This window comes from Excalfactoria chinensis, chromosome 3 (assembly GCF_039878825.1).
Source record: "Excalfactoria chinensis isolate bCotChi1 chromosome 3, bCotChi1.hap2, whole genome shotgun sequence".
Taxonomy (NCBI): domain Eukaryota; kingdom Metazoa; phylum Chordata; class Aves; order Galliformes; family Phasianidae; genus Excalfactoria; species Excalfactoria chinensis.
This window is the reverse complement of record NC_092827.1, coordinates 66,381,048-66,401,809: the sequence shown is the minus strand read 5'-3', so window position 1 is coordinate 66,401,809 and position 20,762 is coordinate 66,381,048. Positions and strand designations below refer to the sequence as shown.

The window sequence follows — 20,762 nt, the reverse complement described above, 5'->3', positions numbered from 1 at the left end:
AACGTGCCCAGGAGCATGGCTATTGATAACGGGCTGTAGAAGACGAGAACGGTGAGGGCTAATAAGAGTTAAGGCAGATCCGCGAGGCACAGATGCTGCGGAACGTGGGAAAGGAGCGCTGACACCATTTCTATTGTTCCGAGCTCCATGTAAACGTTTACTAAGGCTGGCGGTGTTATCCCTGAACGTGCCCAGGGCTGTGTGGACCGGCTGTGCGGAGCGGTGCCCAGGCCCGAAGGCGCGGGCAGGAGCGCTAGGGCTTCGGTGCCGGCAGCGCAGCAGCCCCCTGCCAGCCGCGGCGGCCCGAGGCGGGGGACTGCGGTCCCCGCGTGGGAGTGGCTTCGCGCTTTGTTCTCCGGTGCGGTGCGGGCGGGGCCGCGTGCGGGCCGAGGCGCGGAGCGGACGGGGGCTCTCCTGCCAGGTACGGCCGCGGGAGCGGCGACGGGCGCGGCCGGAGGGGGTGCGGGTTGACGGCGGCGCGTTCGCTCCTTCCGCGCAGCGGCGGGGGCCGGCTTCAAGCGCCCTCCTCGGGGGGGAGAGCGCTCGCACCGGCTTCCTGCGAGTGCTCCCCCCCGCCCCCCGTACACCCCTCCTGCGCTGGTGGATGGTTCACAAACGTAGCTCGTCCCCGGCTGACGCGCCGGAGACGGAGCAGCCCAGCCCTGCAGGGGCCAGCTCCCGCGCCGGACGGCGGCGGCGGCGCTCGGCGCCCACCACGCCGGGGGGATGCTGCCCCTGCGCGCCGCGCTGCTACCCAAACGCTGCCGAGGCGGATCGGCCCCGCGCTCGCGGCTGGGCCGCGCGGCCGCTCGAGCGGCGGCGGCGGCGGCGGCCGGAGGAGGAGGAGGGCGCGGCGGAGGCGGCAGTAGCGGCGGCGGAGCGGCGGCGCCGGGCCCGCGCGGCGTTGCGGGCGGGGCGGGCCGCGTGCCGGTCCGGCGGCGCGGGCCGGGGTCGCCGCGGGCAGCCCGGAGGGGGGCGGAGCAGGAGCTGCGCGAGGCGCCGCGCTCGTGCCCGGGCTGGCCGGTAGGGGCCGTTGCCACCCCCCGCAGGGGGAGGGGGGGCGGAGCCGGGCGCGGCGCGAGGCCGGGGCGCGCGGCGGCGGCGCTTCTCCTCGCCCAGCCGGCGGCGGCCCCCGCGGCGCTGATGGCGGCCGTCCTGTCCCCGCGCCTCTGCGACAGCGACCCGGCCACGCCCGGCAACCAGTCCCTGAAGGTGAGCGCGTCGGGCGGCCGCGGCTCTCCGGGCCCGGCGGGCGGCCCGAGGCTGCGGCCGGAGGCCTCGGCCGGCCCCCCCATCCCCGCGGGGCTACGCGCCGAGCCCGGGCTCTCCTCGCGGTGGGGCGCGCGGGGGGTGGCGGCGGCGGCGGCCTCCCGCGGCCGCGGCGAAGTTGTGGCGCGGGTTCGGGGCTGAGCGCCCGCGCGGGCCGCCGTCGCTCCTATGAGTGCCGCCCGTGCCGGACCGCCGCACTCCGCCAAGTTTGGGTCTGGCTGCGAGCGGCCGTGCGGGCACGGCTCGGCGGGCACTTTTGGAGGAGGTTTGGGTAGTTCCGGCTGCCAGTTACAAAATAAAGCGTCGTGGCGGAGCTCTCGAAGCTGATTGGCGTACGGAGACTTCGCTCTGTAACTTTAAAGAGCCAACCAACAGGCAGGCGTGCGGCTGTGCTGGGCGTGCTCCTGCGAGGCGGGGAAGGCCTCTCTCGGCTGAGCTTTTCTTACTGAACTGTCCCTTTTTTTTAATCATCGGTGCAGTCATTGGCTGAGCTGCATCGAGCTTTAGAGAGCGCTACGAGTGTTCTCACTTGTTTGCAAAGTCCTTTGCACCGGCCTGCCTTGTTTCCCTGCGTGTTTTGTGTTCGTCTGGGGAGCAAAACTGAAAGCGGAGGAGGCAGAGGCAGCCGTACCTCCTGCCGTGTGGGTGCTCATGTCCTATAAATACGGCGTTCAGAAAGGGAAAACTTCGATGCAGTAAGGGAAAACTGGTGCAATACTTTGAAGTTTCTTGTCTGCTTTGCTCTAGGAAACATGGCTTTAGTAGTTATGTTGTTGTCCAGCAGCTCTAAACTCTAAAGTGCATCAGGGTGCTGTGGGTGGGAGAAAGGAAGGAGCTGTGGACTTATATTAGTTGTAGCAAAGAGCAGTCTAAGACCAACTTCTGTCTGAGGAAGTAAGCGAGTTGCAAAGTGTATTCACATACAAAATAAAAGAGAAGTGGTTTCTTTTCCCATACTTATAAATACAATCCAAATGGAAATTAGAAATCCAGGTCAAACAGCCCGGACCAAAATTCCTCAGTAATGGGACCATATGGAAACTAAATGACTTTCTGTGCCTATCAAAAGCTGACCACCTAATTCAAATCATCTCAGGGATGACACTAACTTACAAAAAATGGATATATCTGCAGTTACCTACTTTGCTTGAAAGCAGTTAAAGCAGCCATCCAAAAGGGCAGCATGGTCCTTAGTACAAAGTTAGACACTTGCAGTAGCTCTTCTGCTACTACAGAAAGTGTTTCATGATTAAGATCTGCAAGTCAGCAAATCAGCATTGATAATTTACATACAGTCTACAGTTTTGTAATTAATTCTTAATATTTCATTGAAAAGATAAGATTACTTCAGCATTTATAAAGGGGGACCTAAGCTACTCCATTCATTTCAATTGCAGCAGTAATGGCAATAGATTTCAGATCAGAAACTGAGTTTATAAGATTGCATTTCTATTCATAATGTAAAATGACACAGTAAATGCAGTTAAAAAGTCATGGGTGCTTTTTCCTGAGACTAAACTACATAGTAACTGGCTCCAGTTTCTGTTCAGTTGTTCACCACCTGCTCCAAATACTTCAGAAAAACATAATATATATTAATACTTTAATTCAGTGAGAATCAGTACAAACATTTTGAACATTGCATTTTATCATTCTTTTGAACTGGCATTTATTATAATGATATTTTCCTACTAGTCCATAGTTTCTTTTTGTCCATGGTTTCTTTTATTTGAGGTAGTTTTATTCTTGGATCTACTGCTGCTCACTATGTGCGACTTGCCCGACTGCTTCTGTCTTCTGTTTCTCACTTGTAGTCACGTAACTTTGACCAAAAGATGCTTTGAGATTTGTTGCTAACAAGCAAAGAATAGGTAGGAGTCATATAGTATTACTAGTCAGTAGCTTAGGGTTATTTTCTTAATCCCCTCATAGACAAAAAGCTTTTGCTACTCCATCTTTTCTTAAGTTGTCTACCAGTTCTTATGTTTGCTGTGTAAACTGTCCTGTCAGTTTTGTGTAGAGACTATTGTCAGTCCTTCAGGTACGTCTAAACTTCATATTACAATGTTTTTGATGTTTTAAATTACCCACTGAATACTTTAAATTGATAAATATCTGTTTTCATCTTTGTTTCAGGATGACACCGAAGAAAATTCCAATGATGGCAGCCAGCCGTCGAAAAGACGGCGGATGGGCTCAGGGGACAGCTCTCGGAGCTGTGAGACTTCTAGTCAGGACCTCGGGTAATACTGCCTTTTATTGCTAGTCTTACTGTTTCGTTTGATATGCTGAAGCATTAGCTCTTCTCCATTCTTTCATGTTCTTTGTTTAACTGTTTGAATCAAGTGGTGCATGTAGCTATTGGTCTTTTTCTCCAAGCATTCTTTGATTTCTTCTGACGTTGTTCTTATGCTCAGATACAGCTATTTTCCTGCTGAAAACCTGATAGAGTACAAGTGGCCGCCAGATGAAACAGGGGAGTACTATATGCTTCAGGAGCAAGTTAGTGAATATTTGGGTGTGACTTCCTTTAAAAGAAAATATCCAGGTATATATATATATATTTAAAAGTCTTTCATCTAAACATCTTCCTTCTTAAGTTTTGAATGTAATCTCTGTGTCTTTTTGACCACAGAATGGTCCATTTAATTAAAAAAGATCATAGCAAGTGAATCTAAATTTTGTATGTTCCACGTATTGATTTTGTTACTGGCATTTTGAAAATGTATCCGACAGTTTTCAAGTAGGAATTCAAAGTAATTCAAGACTTTTCAGTCTTGCCACTGAAAAATCTATACAAAAGAATGAATTAAGTGTTAGATCAGCAAGTAGCTTTTGAAAACTGACCTCAGCTTAATTCCAAAGTATTTTGTTGGTGATTTCTTACTGTAAAGCTGGCCTTATCTTTGTATTTCATTTCCTGTATAGTGCAGACTCGTTATCTGAAAATAAAATTCTCAAAATGGTTTAACATTGTTTATGGGGGATTTTGAGTAACTTTATATGCTTTTGTTGCTGTTTGTTATTACCCCAAAGATCTGGAACGACGAGATCTGTCTCACAAGGAGAAACTCTACCTCAGAGAACTAAATGTTATCACGGAGACTCAATGCACGTTAGGTAAGAGAAGAATAAGATTCCTTGTTACAGTATAAAAAATGACACACTGAAAATGTGATTCAGTTTGGTAGAGAAGTGAATCACTTGCAAATGAAAATGTAAATTCTGACCTGAAAACTAGTTTATATTTTAGTTTGTGTAAATTGGCCAAAGGATATTAATGCTCAATATTGATCATAAAAAATAAGTTTTAGTTCTGTTCCAATTACTTAGTAAAACCTATGTTGTAAATTAGCTTTTATAGCTTTTTTCTCCTTAACAGAAAAAGAACGGCATGATTTTTTAAACTAAAACTCCATCTGTATTTTTAGCTGAATTAGTAGTGACTCAGCAAATGTTAGTGTGTTCCATAGTTATGTCTTAGATGTCAGAAGGGTGAATATTAAGCCACTTAAATGCATATGCAATAGAACATTGTCATTAATGCATTTTATATTGGAAGAGTTTCAAGTGTTTGTTCTTTTTCTGCTAATATGTGTGACTTGGAGTGTGTTAAAAATTAAAGGATGCCTGTCACTTTTTTTTTCCGGTGTACCCATGTATCTGTGCAGATGTTACATCACTTTATAAATTAACAGTCCTTGGTACTCTGCCTTTGTTTCTCAGCTGCCAGCTCTCCTGAAAGTTTTACTTAAATATGCAGGATATAACCATACCTTAAGTTTTATCAGTAGAAGCAAAATGCTGTATTCTATCTCAGATATACAGTAGAGGCATGTGGTGCATCAGCTGTCCGTGTGATAACATATGCCAACTTCTGTCCTGTTGTAAACAGAGATTAGTTGCATTGGAATCTTTTTTTAAGAGATGTTCTGCATGACTTGATAGCTGCAAAATGACATGTTCTGACTTTTGAACTTGAAATACTTTAATCAGGAATCAGGCATCTGTCTGCAGTTTGCTGCTCTGAATTGACCGCACAGTGATTCTTTTTTTATTTGTACAGAGAACCTGACCTCGTAATTAAATAGTGTGAGGCAGTGAAACTGACCATTCACCAGTACAAGAAACTGAAGCAAACATCACCAGGTTCTCTGCTTTCAGCAGAGGTTCTGCCTCTTAGGGAAGTTTAGTAGGTGACAGTCACTGTGAAGATGAAGTTTAGATTCTGTAGCTGTAAGCAAAGGAAGAGTCTTTCCTCCTTGGGAAGAAGCAAAGCCTTAATCAGCCTTGAAAGCTAAATGTCATAAGTTCACTCCTGTGTGACAGAGGGTGAAGCGTTGTGCATTGTAGGTTATTGTCTTCAGCTGCTCAAAAACTTCACTTGATGATTGTTTGATATAAATAACCCACGGTTGTTTTTGCCAGGTAGCATCATTATTGCTTTTATCTATTTTAGGTCTAACAGCTTTGCGTAGTGATGAAGTAATTGATCTTATGATTAAAGAATACCCTGCCAAACATGCTGAGTATTCTGTTATACTGCAAGAGAAAGAACGTCAGCGAATAACAGATCATTATAAAGAGTACTCTGTAAGTAAATAGAATATGTTAAGTGAACCAGATCTGTAATGTGGAAGATTAAAACAAATGTTCGCAAACTGGTGGTGAAATGTGTGTAAGTTAATAAGATTGTTTGTGTTTCAGCAAATGCAGCAGCAGAACACACAGAAAGTAGAAGCCAGTAAAGTTCCAGAGTATATTAAAAAAGCTGCCAAGAAGGCTGCAGAATTCAACAGCAATTTAAACCGAGAGCGAATGGAAGAAAGAAGAGCCTATTTTGATTTACAGACACATGTAGGCAAACTAAATTTTTTTTATCAATGTCAAAAGGTAGCTCTTTGTTTTAGTAAGGGTGTTTCTTAGAACCTTTCTAACAGTCTTACCATTCAGGGGGTTGATTAGTCTCGTTACAGAGACATAGGGACTTCAGCCATTTCACACCATGGTCAAAAAGAATAATTTCGAATACTTTTAATATAAAACTTTTTTTTTAACTTCTGTCCAAGTAAGCTTTTCCTTTGTTATTGCTAGTCTGCTGATAACAACATCAAATTCAGAGGATGTTTAGTTTTAAGAAGCTTCTGTTATATCTGTTCATGTACATGCCCAGTTCTCTTTTGGAACGCTTCTAAAATTCTCTCTGAACAGTCTAATTACTTAAAAGTTTAGCTGTTTATCTGAAAGAATGCTTTGAATCAAATGTTATGCCCTTATTTTTGTTAGATGTTACATTTTGTCTGTGCAAACTATTTCAGTAAGGTAATATATTATGGAAAGGTGCCATCTTCCTGACAGTGATACATTACAAACAAGATGGTGGATAATTAATTTGACTCATTTCTAAAGAAAGAAAGCTTCTGTAAGATTCTTTTTCCTGTATTTGTATTATTTGTGGGATTTTTTAGTGGCACAGTCTGATTTTGGCATTAGATGGCAGTGTTGTTGCTACCCTCTACCAGTATGGACCCACAATAATAATTAACGTCAAAGATACTTCTCACAAAAGTTTATGATTACTGCTTCAGTTGCATACTTCAGACTTTACATACTGTACTATTAGAATTAGTCTTACTTCTTTCAATTCATCAAGCACATCCTGATTAGACTTCAATCTGTAATACTGTTTTATGAGTGGGATCTCTTGTCATTTTGATGAGTTGAATTTTCTGTGGGAGAGATCAGGTAGCTGTTCTAATTGAGTGAAAGGGATAAAGTGGCACACCCATAAATATTTGCAGGGAATGGGGGGTAAGGAAAGCTCAAAAGTTGACAAAACAAGAACTTTATTGTTTTGTGTTAAACAACAGATTATCCAGGTGCCTCAAGGAAAATACAAAATCTTGCCTACGGAGAGAACAAAGGTTAGTCCTTATCCAGTGGCTCTCATACCCGGCCAGTTCCAGGAGTATTACAAAAGGTATTTTAAAAGCATTGCAGCTGCTGTTTCTTTTGAACTGATCTCTACATCTAGCTGGTGGAAAACATTTGAGTATATTTGCAGCAAAGTTTTGAATTACTCTTATGCTTGAGGCACTTGCTAGTCTAATAAATGTGCTGCAGCATGGGGAATTTTGTCAACAGCATATATGTAGTACTTGCTGCTGGAGTGTCTCCTCTGATGTACTGCGGTGCCTGAAATTTGGCCCGCTCAGATAATCAGATCTTGACGTTATCCTGTAGTTATTTTTATTTGCAATTTTTCCCCCTTCAGTAATCATGAAACTTGATCTGGAATCTATCATCTTTACTTATTTTGCTTTGGACCCCAACTGTTTGTGTGTCCTGGGTTAGAACCGATGCTGTGTACTTCTATAAACAAAGTATATGGTTTGTTGGCAAGGATTGATCAAAAATTTGTAGACATTCAGGTCTTTTATGATTGCTCAGGTTTGCAACACTGCAAATATACTCTTCCTGTGTTCCACGAATATCTGCCTACACAAAGATGACAAGTACTAAACAGTGTAACATTTGTGGGGATAACTAAATAGGTTTTGTATATTTTTAGAAGTGCATGTCTATATGTGCTTCCCTGAAAAGGAAGGTTGGAATTATTTACATTTCTTACTCTTTCTCTCTAATTCTCATACATATTTTGTGAGTAGTATCTATGCATAAAGCGCACAGGCATTCATTTATTTATTTTACTAATTTTAGATATTCTCCAGATGAACTTCGTTACTTACCATTAAACACAGCTCTTTACGAACCCCCTTTGGATCCAGAGCTGCCTGCATTAGACAGTGACGGGGATTCAGATGATGCAGAGGAAGGGCGAGGTGATGAGAAACGGAAAACCAAAGGCAATTCGGTGAGACACATTGAAAGTATTGTTCAACAACAAAAATAATCCTTTCTATTTGCCTTTTTTTTAGTTTCAGTAATTTCCTATTACGATCTTTTAACATTTGCAAAATGAAGTAGAATTGCAAACTCAGAATACCCACCTTTTTAGTACTTCTCTTTATTTTATAACATTTCTCTTCAACTTTCCATTTTGCTCCGTTTTAAAAGTAAGTCAAACACACCTCTGGAATATCAGGCCCTTTTTTTCTTCTTTTTGAATTAGTTTTGAAGAACCTCTCTTATAGCCTTTTCCTCAAGTGATAGATCTGTCTGCTGGCATTTCTGAGAGGAGTGAGTTTCAGTTCAGTTCGCAGCATGTTTTGCTATTTTAGTTTTATAGAATGTATCCTATCACTAAAGGGAAGGACTCATTAGTCTTGCTTACTTTGTTTCCCTGTGAAGTAGAAGGAGGAAGTATTACATACAGAAACAGTTATTTTATTACTGCAGCTTAAAGGAAAGGTTGAAGGCAGTTTTATTGTTGCTTTTTGATACATCTTTAGTAGGTGTGTATGTTCTTTTTACTTAAGCAAACTTCAAATTAACTGTTACTATAAGCAAACATTTCACATACCTACCTTGGTAGTGTTTGTTGGAACAGTTGTGCTTCAGATGAGCTATCCGGGTACAACTAAATCATTGTCATTTTGGTGGTGTTGATGTATTGGTACTGACCATTTTGTAGAAATTGAGCCCTGATTCTAAGATTCACAGATGCATTTAACAATTTCTAGTTCAGCTGACTAAAATGGTAGATAGTGGGTAATTGATAGAAGGTAAAATGTGAAATTTCTCCATAGGAATATATATTGTTAAATATTCACAAAATACTCCTAAGTAAAGAAGAATGGAAGGAGTCAGCTTGTAGACTAGCAAGCGGTAGTGTTCATATGCCCTTTTTGCTTCTATTTTGGGGAAAGAGAAAGTAAACTTAGCATGTTAAATTTCAACACAAAAATTTGATTTAATCATACTCCAGGTTGTGGAGGGTTTTTTTTGTTTGTTTATTTGTTTTAATAGTTGGTTTTTAATCACCTCTTTCTAGTTCCCATTTCCATTGGCTTCCATTTTTATTAATGGCAACGAAAAGTAATTGGACTGAGCAGGTTATCCTTTCATTATCCACAGAAGTTCAGATGGCTTTTGATGAGAGAGCACAGAAAGGAAAATGTGCTTCTGTGTGAAAGGTGGAAGGAAAGGAGATTCTTATGAAGTGAGTTTGGTATAGAGCAGGGCTTCCATAGTAATCACTGGGCAAAATATCTGGTGAATGCAAAAGAAGGCAGTTCTCAAGTCTCTTTTCCTGAGTCCTGAGCTGCCTACGATTCTCCCTGTTGAGTCCTATGATATGCCTTTTCCTTTTATCCCCTCCCCATTGTTGGAGTAAGGTAGCAGCTTCCCTGATCTGTTGTGTTTTAGTGGACTCGTCCTAAATAGCCCTGCCACAATTAAAATAAATAAATGAATTAAAATCACCCATCAGCTGTGAAACATGCAGTTTCGTTTTACCATGTAGTTAGCTTTGCTTTTCTGTTATACTCCTCCTTTTGTCCTGTGTCTGTTGTTTGGATTTTAGGTTGTGGGGCAGAGGCGGATTACTCTGCACAGAGTGCTTATTACTGTAAAGCACCATTGTTACGTGGCCTTTCAATTTTTAGTGTAAGAAATGTGATTGATTGTATTGTTTTCTGCTGGAGCTTTTTGGAGGCCTTTATTATGCTTCTCTGAGAAAAATCTTGTGCTGCTGCTCTCAGTTATGCTTATGTTGGTCTCTCACTTTCTTTGAACCTCTTCCCCTTTTTCTTACCTTCGCATTCCTCAAAAAAAATATTTAACTGCAGCATGAAATCTATTATTTGGTTCTGTATTAAACTTTGAAGCATGTTTTGCCTTTGGCATTCTTCTGCTGCAATCCACATGAAATGTTTAGGGTGCTCCTGGTGGAAAATATGAGATGAGGGTGGCAGAAAAAAACCTTCACATATTTAATTTGAGATAGTGCTGTTTGGTAACACACTTTAAATGCATGGCCAGGGCACTTTTAACTTTTTGCTGGCCCTTTGTTATATAAACATCTTGCATATAGTTGATTTCTTGCTGACTTTCAAAGGAAAATGGTTCAAAGAACTAGTGTATCCCACTATGCTATCAAGATAACTGAAAAAGCATTACTGTTATTGCTGATGCCAGTCTCCAAGCATGAAAGCAAATAGATGAAGAAGGTTATGAGAAAAGATGTTCTATATCGTGATGTACCCCGTGCTTTTGTAGAAGGAAAGATATATCCTTCTTTTACCTTAGTTGGCTCTAAGGGCCATACAAAAGACTTGTCTGTCTATCCAAAAAAGTAAAAAATATAGCTATGGTATTTTCATTATAGGACAATTCGTCTGGCAATGTATCTGAAGGTGATTGCGCCACAGACAACCAGGAGGATTCTTTTCAGGGAAGACAAAAAACAAGAGACAAAAGTGCTACTCCAAGAAAAGATGGTTCCAAACGTTCTGTATTATCCAAATCAGTTCCTGGGTACAAGGTAGAAGAAAAAAGCCCCTGACTGAACATCTTTATTGACCAGCCTCTCCCTGAACTACTTGTTTTTCAGTATTACGGAACTTCTGCTTGCTGTACTTCACTCGCTGCTCTCCTATTGTGTGCTCCATCTGTTTGCTTCCTTCCTTTTTGCTTTTATTTCACATGGGCCTCTCCTGTACTCTAGCTATACAGCGGCCTCTGTTTCTGTTAACTTCTACAATTCCTAGGCAGTTACACCAGAAAAATCCATTGTGGTTTGGTTGTTGGAATTCTACATCTTTCTGTCTGCCTTGACATTGACATGCCAGTCAGAATTACTTGCCAGTTCAAAACTAGCACTCGGTATCCGTTATTTTTCGTACTGTTTAGTACATACCTAGAGATCAGTGCTGTAAAGTGCAGCTATGTGGCTGAACATGTTATTATAATGTTCATTTTAAACAGTCTTTCATCTTGAGATATTATGATGTATAAGGATGAAAGGCAGGAAGCTTGGTACAGCTGTACAGGCAACACTACATAACCACTTTAACACTATATGGAAGAGAGCTTTTTATGTATTTCATACTGTGTGGAAAAGTTTGTAGGCAATATGCTTTTATCTGACTCGGTTAGGATGATAAACACATTTGAGCTATAAAGCAGCGATTGCCAAACCTAAGAACCAAATCATCAGTATTAACGGAGAATAATGTAAAAAAAAAAAAAAAAAAAAAAAAAAAGATTGATTAAAAATACTTTTTAGAAGAAACAGAAATCGACAAGCATTATCATTATTGTTTTTCTGCTTAACAAGAGGTGTAACTTAACACTTCTAAAACATGTTGTCCAATCCTGTTCCACTGAAAGGAGCAACAATTTTCCTTTGACATATACAGGAGCAGGAATAGGCCTATAGAGAAGAAAAGCGTTGCATTAATGTAAGGTTTATAGAACAAACAAGAGTGTGTGTTAAGAGAGGTTATGAAAAAGAAAACTTTTTGTCAGTGGCGAGATCATACATATCAGGAAACTTTCTCAGCAAGAGTGTGCTGTTGATGGTTTGCATTCTGTATTCAAAACTGTTTCTGATCTGTAGCCACCAAGTTAACAGTAAATAAACTATAAACGGAGAAGCTGATATACAGCAAGAATTGGACAGCTTTGATAAATTTTCTTTACGTACAATAACTGTAAAAGTTCATAACAGATGTCGAACTCCGATTGTGTTTTGTCTTTCATAAACTTAAAAGAAATATGCAAACTGTGGAGATTTAGACTGTGATACCATAAGTTTATTTTTCATGTGTGACTTCACTAACTGTTGTAGACTCAGAATGCATACCTATGTTCCCATGAACATGAAATCCTACAGTGGCACTTGACATTCTTTTAGCTTTGTTGTTTAACTTTACATTAGAGATTGTGTGCCACTGGTTTACATAAGGAAGTTTCACTCAACTTTGAGATTTCTGAGTATTTGATTAATTTAATCTATGCATGGCCTTTTGAATGCATAGAGAAAGGAATGTTAAACAACAGAACTTTAAAAATAAAGTTATATTGGTGGCATACAGGACTGCATTTCGGAAATGGGTTCCTATAGCAATTGTGGGTTCAAAATCACTGACTACGTGAGTAGCAATCTATTACTGGAAATTCAGAGTGCCACATCTTTTCAATGGCAGCTGTATCCTGCCTGCATCAGCCATCAGCCTCTTGATAGGTTAAGGTGGTGATGCTCTGTTGGGTATTGAGAGGACTGGCTTTCTTGTTCGTGGGAGTGTTTAAATGCTTTCAGTAAACTCAATTATATGAGCCGCTTTAGCTGGCAAGACAGAAAGACTCTTGTTTGTTAGTCAGTTAAAATCACCAGATAATTATATGCCACGTGTGCCTGAATGTCAAGGCACTTTGAGCTGAAGGCTTAACTGATTTCAAATGTTGTCCCTGTGAATTCTAAAACTTTGTAATGCCTTTGTTCTGTATCATTCTCTAATATCTGACTATTTTTGTAGGACAGTAAATTTGGTTACTTGTGGTTTAATTGAAGGAAATTGCTACGGCATCAGAATGCAAATGTGTAGTTGTAGCCACATTGTGAGTATTACAGGATTCACACATTTCCATGTAGCTTTTTTAAGGAAAAGAAATAATGTATTTTGTATGGAGGCATTCTTATTGTCAGTCCTTAAACAAAGAAGGGTTGGATTGTGTTAGACGTTTTGTCACGTTACAAGCAGCAAGTCTCTGTTGCTGCAGGACTGGCTATTGCAGTTGCACACGCAGGGTATTGGTGAAAGTTAAGGAGTTTTTTAGTTTGTTTTAGGGTGTTTTTTTTTTTTTTTGTTTTTTTTTTGCACATAAAACTGAAACATATCGATAAACTCTATTTTACAACACTTCTATTTTGGGTCTACATATATGCAAGTGCTTTGCGTTCAGAATAAGACCTTACAAAAATGGCATAGTTGGAATGCTGACTTTGAGAGCTGCAGCACAGCAGCATGGAGATTAAAACTGACAGAGCAATCATCTGTTTGACCTGCATTCTTTTCCTCCCCCTTCCTTACCTCAATTAGATGAATATGTACAAAGCAACATATAATCAATGGGATATTGTGACTTCCCATTTGGGTTCGGTAACACCTTCCTCATAGTGTTTCTAAAAGCCACTGATGGTGGCAGAACTTGAATTGTTAAAAAATGTGAAATCTTTCTTTTTTTTTATTTCTCTTTTATTAAAACAAAAAACAAAACAAAAAAAAAAAAACAAAAAAAAAAAAACCACAAAAAAAAAGTTACTTCCCTCCTGTTGGAACTGTGTTATGAATAGGCTGTGATTCCCATCCTACCCATCCCCTAAATGCATGATTTCTAATAAACACAATTTAGTGAATGAAGTAAGCGTAGATGGGAGCAGTTTTAACTAATGCACCTGTATCAGTGTCTGACTTTAGAAATGCATAGAGCAGAGTGTTAATGCACGTACCCTGATGCAAGTACAGTGACCAGAAAAGTAGCTCACTTTAGTTTTGATGGAGTACAAGGGAGTATGCTGCTGAATATTAAAGGCAGTGAGATATCAATTCATAACAAATTAGAAGTCTGATTAGAGAAGTGCACTTGCTATTCTAGGAAGGCTTGATTTACTTAGAAAATAGATAAAAACACAACCACGATATAAATTAGAATGTAGGCCAAACAACAGAAGGGTAGATGGTGCAACGTGTGCCACTTTTGTTGACAGGAGCAGGGTATAAAGGTATACATGTAGGACACATAGAATAGTTAACAGCAAGAGATTTTATGTGTGTTTTTGCTTCCTTTATATTTATTACTTTGTAGAGACTTTTGTGAATGTTAGACTTCTTTTATTGTTTTCTTATATTTATGTATAAAACAGGTTGACTATGCTTTTTTTAAATAAATAAGCAAAAAAAGTCTGTATGAATGTCTCTGTCATCTTTTGAAGGAAGTTACCAATGAAGAACCGGTATGGTGGGGTGTGTGTTATTTTTGAGGTAAACTCTTTAGACCAGTCAAGATCAGAGACAGTAGCTGTGTTTTAACTTAAACAGATGGAACACTTCATAAATCCTTAAGCAATGTGTCCTGACTACTTAAATATGGGTTCCGATTATTCTTATCGTTTTGGCTAGATAGTGGTACTAGAATTAAAACTGTCAGGAGCAATAGACACACTGAAATATAAGTTGCGTTACAAGAGATCTCTGTTTTTTGTTGTTTGTATGTTGTTTTTAAACATATACTTTAGTGTTTTTTTATATATATAATGTATTTTTCTTTAATTAAACTTCATTCTTCTCCCCACAAATGGTTGGTAGTTGACTGGGACTGTTCTTGCTTACTGATGAGCCATTTGGTTCCACAGAAGATGGGATTTGCCTTGAATTCCCTCTAGTAGCTGTGCCTTTGCAGCAGCATTTGTTTTCAAAACTCTGGCGGTAGTCATTAAAATCAGTGAGGACTATATTGAAATTAGTGAGAAATTGGGTTTAAATTAATTAAGCAGTGGTCAGAACTCAACGATGTACTGAAATGTGTCTGAAGGTGATGACGCTTGGGTTGTTCCTTGGTCCTCATCAAGGTGTTTCTGAAAATAGCCATGCTTTGTGTCTTCTTTGATCATCATTGGGTTAGAACTCTGCTGGTTTGTCTTTTGATTTGGGACACGGAATTAATCCACAAACGTCAATCAATTTAACAGGCTCCTATTTCTTTCTTACCTTTTAAATGCATCTCATGCACCCAAATAGGCTCCAGATGATCTCTTAGTAATATTACAAAACTATAATTAGATACAGTGGTGTGTATTTCTTACTGCAGTTAGGATCGGACACAAGAAGGAAGGGTAGCAGGGTATAACATAGTTAATCAGATACTTTAAAGATATAGAAAAATCTAGTTTATTGATTTTGTATATTTAGTTGTATATTTAGAGCCAACGCAAAGGGAAAATGGTATTTAAATTACTCCACATGGGGAAATCCGCATGGATGTTCATAAGGAATTATTCTACTTTGGGGAAAAAAAATACAAAAACCCTGAAATTTTTAATGTTACATCGTGTAATTGACATGTAGAGGACTGTTAGCTGATGAATTCAGAGGAAGAAGGCTACTACATGCTCTACTCCAGTTGAATTTACACAGTGCTCGCTACACGTGTGCCAAGTGCAAAACTGTACGTAGTTAATCAAAGATTCTTTAAACATCACTCATTGTCAGTTATTGTCGTATGTACTAAGGTTCACACAGCAGATAAATCATTAATTTTAAGAGTTAAGGAGATACGTTTCCTGTTAAATCTGTGAATTCTTCTGGAATGAATTTATAGTCCTCTTCTACCCTTCCAGCCAAAGGTCATTCCAAATGCTATATGTGGAATTTGTCTGAAGGGTAAGGAGTCCAACAAGAAAGGAAAAGCTGAAGCTCTTATACATTGCTCCCAGTGTGACAACAGCGGTAAGTATCTGTATGCGCTAACTGGATTCCTAAGGGAGTATCTCTGACAGATTTTTGGTGGAAATGTTTGTACTTGTGTACAACAGTTCTGTTACCTGTTCTCTCCTTCATTAAAGCTTCCTATTTAATGTTATACGTACTGACGCGTTCAGTGCACTGTCAGATCTCAGCAGGAGGTGAGCTCGGCTTCAGCTTCTGTAAAAGCAGTCTAAATAAGTTTACATTTCATTTCAGACTTAGTAATGATATTGGTTTTAATCTAGGCCACCCTTCTTGCCTTGATATGACCCCGGAGCTTGTTGCTATGATTAAGACTTACCCTTGGCAATGTATGGAGTGTAAAACATGCATTATATGTGGGCAGCCTCACCACGAAGAAGAAATGATGTTCTGTGATGTCTGTGACCGTGGTTATCACACTTTTTGTGTGGGGCTTGACGCTATTCCCTCAGGTAATAAAGATTTAATTGTTCTCTTCCCACCTCCTCTGAGCCCCCGGGGATTCTCTGTCAGAATAGATGTGTTGCTATTGAGAGAAGTTTAAGACCAGTATGAAGGGTAAGAATGAGCAATAGCATTGGAAAGCATCCAGTAGGGTGTCTCATTTTTTCATAGGCTTTATTTCTGTCTATTTGGTTGTGCACGGTTTAACCTGGCAGCTTTTGAATAGGAAACATAATTGGCTTTTACAACAAAATCCAGACTCACTGGGAGCTATTTGGTTTTAAATATGTATCTCCACAGAATACTGAGAATAATTTCCTCTTTTCATAAAAGAGACCTGTAAAGACTCCTGTATTGCTGCATATTGCTGGAATACAGCTTTCACATTAATAAAGTGTGCTATTATTTTAATTTCTAAATTAAAAAGTATGCTTAGTATAGTATTCCTAAACACCTTTTAAAATGCTTTTCCTTACCCTTTTTATTCTTAGATGTCAAAGCTGGAAGTGAGGTACCTACATTTCAGGCAGCTTATACCTTTAGATCACTTACTGGTATCTCCCAACCAACTTAAGGCAGTGTAAAGAAAACTATAGAGACATAACTGGTAGCAGCATTGCTTTTCACATGATAGTAAATCCATGCTAAGTTTGTGATGAAGTATTCAGTGACAGCAATCCCTGTCAAATGCTACCTCAAATATATTATGCGTATCTGTTTGGGAAGCTCTAGAGCTTGCTCTCACTTCAGCCCAGGTTCTGCGGCTGATTCAACTTTCATTCTGTCTTAAGGAGAGAATCTAAGCAAAACAGATAATATTCCTACAAAACTTGTAAAATCAGCTTTGGTGATTCCAGCTGTAGTAATATAAATACTTAATATTCCAGCTTTTTGCTCAACTCACTACTGTTCCCTCACTTAATGAGTTTTAGTACAAGGCCTGGTGTTGAACCCCTGCCATCACTTTAATCTGTGCTGCCCAACTGCACCGAAATAACTCACATTAGTTTGAGAAACAGGCCCTCCTACCCTGAAGCACAGTAGCAACGTTCTTTAACTGCCATTCTTTTCTGCTGTGAGTAACCACCTAACATTGAACTGCGGTCATTCATATGAAAATCCAACTCCCAACCTCGTAGTTTGTCGTTTCTTTTCTAATAGCCGCTGCCTTGGCAGTGCTGGCACTTCCTGAGATCCACAAGTGCTCAAGTAACCAATTGCTACATGCAGTGAGTCTGCAAGGGATGGTGAATTTTACACGCTGCTTTCTGTACCTTTTAGAAAGGATACTTAATGTTTTAAGGAAGAGCTGGTTTTGTACGTTAAAGGAAGTGCTACCAACTGCTGAGAGCCTATCTAAATGGTGAAAGGTGCACAACTAGATGAGTTGAATACAAAAACAAGGTAGTTTCCCATTAATTGATAACTTTCTTTCCTTAGGTCGCTGGATTTGTGATTGTTGTCAGAAAGACCCTCCCATACCCAGAAGAGGAGGAAGAAGGGGGAAAAACAGCAAGGAAGGCTAAACTCCCCTAAACAACCTTGCTGTTAACAAAATTTAACTGCACAAATGAAAGCGATACTTTGGTGCTATTTAACCAACCACTTTTAAGAGGAACAATACCACTGCGTTTTTTCTTTTTAACCAAATAAACTTTTAATTATGGCTATATAACCATTTCTTTGTGAGACAAGTCTCTGATCACGTCCTGTTTTAGCGATTGAGACCAAAAAAAAAGTCCAATTCCTATTTGAAAAAGGCTTCCCGTAATGCAATTTAAATGGTACATGCACCATTTGTATAAAATTATAGTACCACACTCGTATATTTCAGTGCACTCGTCTGTAAGCTCTGTGAAAAGAAGATTACAGAGCAATTTAAATACATACTGTTTGCATAGCAATTAGTTATTTCCAAAGACTCAAGCAAGGCCAAAAGATGAACTTTCAGGGGAAAAGTGAACACAGTTTGACTTTCCTAACAATATTCTGCAAATTCGTTTCAGCAAAAAAGTTTCTTTGCAAAATAATGAATTACTGATATAAAGTTACAGGGAAAAAAAAAGAGACTGTAAACATTAAAAAAATAATAATAAATCAATCACAAATAGGCTATAAAGGGGAGATGTAAGAAAATACCTCTCAGGCTTAAGATACTACACACTGCACTGCTTTTAATGAGGAATGAGAATGTTCTATTGACGAGTAACAACAGCTGAAGGCTTACCCTCCCTACTGTAATACTGAAGCAACGTGCTCTTGATTCAGGCCATGGACTTGCAGAGGTGGTGAGTGACGGGACAGGCCTCTGCTTACAGATGACTGATGGGATGTACAGCACAAGCAGACAAATTACAGCCCCTCTATTCCCTTATGTGATTGTTTTTAACTTCCTTCACCCTACGCCCCTCAGCTTCAGTATGCTTCAGAGCCGCTGCTTCTTAGTTATACTGAAGATAAGCTGTCAAAAGAGCAGGGTTTTATTTCTAAATACGCTCCAAATTGAGGGGGTGCTACAGAGCAGCAGTTTGTATTTCACTCTTTATAAAGCAACGACAGAAAATCATTGAGTTCATTTTTCCTAAGCACCTGTTTAACGATCCCCAGCTCTACATTCATCTTTAAGCCCTGATCGCTGAATAACACTTCAAATCCCGTACTTGCTGCTTGTTTTACACTTAAGGAAAAGAATTTATAATATAAAATCAAATATGGCTTTTTTTTTTCTCCGCACCACTTTCCTTCTGATTTATGAAAAGTAACCTGAACACCTCCTCAGGAAACAATAAAGAGTATTAAATATTATAGAAAGTTACTCGCGTTCCAATTTCACAGGCTGAAATGTGATTTAGTCCATCACGGATCCATTTAAAAAAGAATTTCAAGTATTAACTTCAAGATTCCAATAAGTATAGTCCAGAAAACAGACTCTTCATCCTGAGATTCATCTTCTGTAGAGTGAGAGTATTTCTGGTTCGCTTCCATCTCCTCTGGGTTGTAGGAAGCCTCGCCAAACGGATACTGTACAACTGTTCGATCGTAGTAGACTTTCATTTCAAACTCGCTCTCCTGGTGAGAGGGATGACCATAAATCCCTATTCCCACCGGGCGGCGGAAATGCGCGGGTACGTGGACAACGTCTTGGCCACAAGTAACAGACTGTAACTCGTATTCGTCAAAGCTGGGGTGAAGAGTCATATCAGACACGTACAAATCCGCGTCACCTTTTAAACTCTGCATCTGAAGTACTATCTTTCCCTCATGATTTAGTCTCAAGTAGCTGTAGTTTCCTGCTCCAATCTGGCCTTGAACAACGTGAAGAAGAATCCATTCTTCAGGTACCTCCTCTTCCTCAAAGGTATTTACCAAACACAGTACTTGAGCTGCCACAAATACTGTCAGGATTCTCCTCCAGCGTGCTGCCATGGCTTTTAAGTTTTATTCTGATTCTTCCTAGTCCAGTACTCTGCAAATACAAAACAACTTAGATTTAGGATACTCCATTCCTGGAAGGAATCAGTTTTTGTTCACACAAAGTCAAACAACTTCAATAAAAACTGGCTATTTGCTGAGAAAACACAATGCACTAAATGATGTCTGGATTATTTCTCTGACCAAAAGCAGCATATTGCTGCTGAAGAAGCGTGTGTACTTTCATCAAGTGTTTGTTACTGTATGAATGCTCAGCTCCTTACAGCACTTACCTACATGACAGCTCAAGCTGCTCGGGCAGGTTGGAGAGGGAAGGGGCTGTTACACAATGAAGGCTCCTTCACCCTTTCCTCCTCTGGAGCATGCTGCTGTCCAGGCAGCCTCAGCACATACAGCACAATAGGCTGCACTCAATGCACAACCCCTAAACCTTGTCAATGATTTCCAATGAACTAGCTGACCGAATGTAAACATCAGTCAAGGTAAAACACGTGTGCTTTGAAGCTTCAGGTGACTTCTGTCACTTCGTGCCTTCCACAAGGACTGTACAATTATCTGAAACACGACAGCTACTACTAAATAGTTTGTAACCTACTAGCACCAAAACAAACTGCATGACTTCCGCTGAGGTGTCACTTAACTCGCACAGGTTCTACAGCTCACAGACGTAAGAAAAACAAGACAACAACTTTCCTGCAGTTCCCGGCTTGTGATCCCACAAGGCCCCAACTCTGCAACGATTCATCCAAGAGAACAGCCCCGCACTCACAGACCTGCCAAACTAACAGAACCCCTCCGAACAGCGGCCGAAGAACAGCCTTCGTAGCGCAGCTCACCTCCGACCCGACCCGAGCTCCGGCTCGGCCGCGGCTCCGCAGACGTGCGGCAACGCAGGGCGGAGCGGTCAGACCCCGCCCCGAGGCGGGCCCGGCACACCACGCCAACAGCGGCCGCACGGAGGCCGCGCGGAGGCCGACCCAGAAGAGTGGCCGGGCCGGCGCCGCCCCTCCGCTTCGCCGCTCCCCCTGCGCGCCCCGAGAGCGGCGCCGGCCGCAGCGGGCCCGGACAGCGGCGCGGGGAGCGGTTACCCGTCACAGCCCCGCCTGGCAGCCGCCACTCACCGCTGTCGCGGCCGCTACCGCCGCGCCGCCGCCGCCGCCGCCGCCGCCCCGCCTCTCCCGCGCGCCGCGGCAGGCGGGCCGGGCG

General features: G+C 41.3%; 2 protein-coding genes across 6 annotated transcripts; one reads left to right on the top strand and one right to left on the bottom strand.

Moving 5' to 3' along the window:
- The first annotated feature begins 368 nt into the window (after positions 1-368).
- On the top strand, positions 369-17,701 carry PHF10 (PHD finger protein 10). 3 transcript variants are annotated; one of them, XM_072331820.1, is made up of 12 exons: positions 1,066-1,212; positions 3,406-3,512; positions 3,687-3,817; positions 4,306-4,389; positions 5,729-5,862; positions 5,977-6,126; positions 7,140-7,249; positions 7,990-8,143; positions 10,559-10,714; positions 15,572-15,680; positions 15,944-16,132; positions 17,565-17,701. In XM_072331820.1, exons 1-12 carry the CDS (start codon positions 1,144-1,146, stop codon positions 17,648-17,650), a joined length of 1,479 nt encoding a protein of 492 aa, XP_072187921.1. In that variant the 5' UTR covers positions 1,066-1,143; the 3' UTR covers positions 17,651-17,701. The 3 variants fall into 3 exon arrangements, with proteins under 3 accessions (XP_072187920.1, XP_072187921.1, XP_072187919.1); XM_072331819.1 differs by lacking the exons at positions 1,066-1,212; positions 10,559-10,714; positions 17,565-17,701 and adding an exon at positions 369-421 and having other exon boundaries at positions 15,944-16,224; XM_072331818.1 differs by lacking the exons at positions 10,559-10,714; positions 17,565-17,701 and having other exon boundaries at positions 15,944-16,224.
- C3H6orf120 (chromosome 3 C6orf120 homolog) lies at positions 16,291-20,734 on the bottom strand. Of its 3 annotated transcripts, none has more exons than XM_072331823.1 (2): positions 20,678-20,734; positions 16,291-19,590 (listed from the first exon to the last, which is right to left on the bottom strand). In XM_072331823.1, exon 2 carries the CDS (start codon positions 19,548-19,550, stop codon positions 18,993-18,995), a length of 558 nt encoding a protein of 185 aa, XP_072187924.1. In that variant the 5' UTR covers positions 19,551-19,590; positions 20,678-20,734; the 3' UTR covers positions 16,291-18,992. The 3 variants fall into 3 exon arrangements, with proteins under 3 accessions (XP_072187924.1, XP_072187922.1, XP_072187923.1); XM_072331821.1 differs by lacking the exon at positions 20,678-20,734 and adding an exon at positions 20,393-20,528 and having other exon boundaries at positions 17,764-19,590; XM_072331822.1 differs by lacking the exon at positions 20,678-20,734 and adding an exon at positions 20,330-20,462 and having other exon boundaries at positions 17,768-19,590.
- Positions 20,735-20,762: the final 28 nt, after the last annotated feature.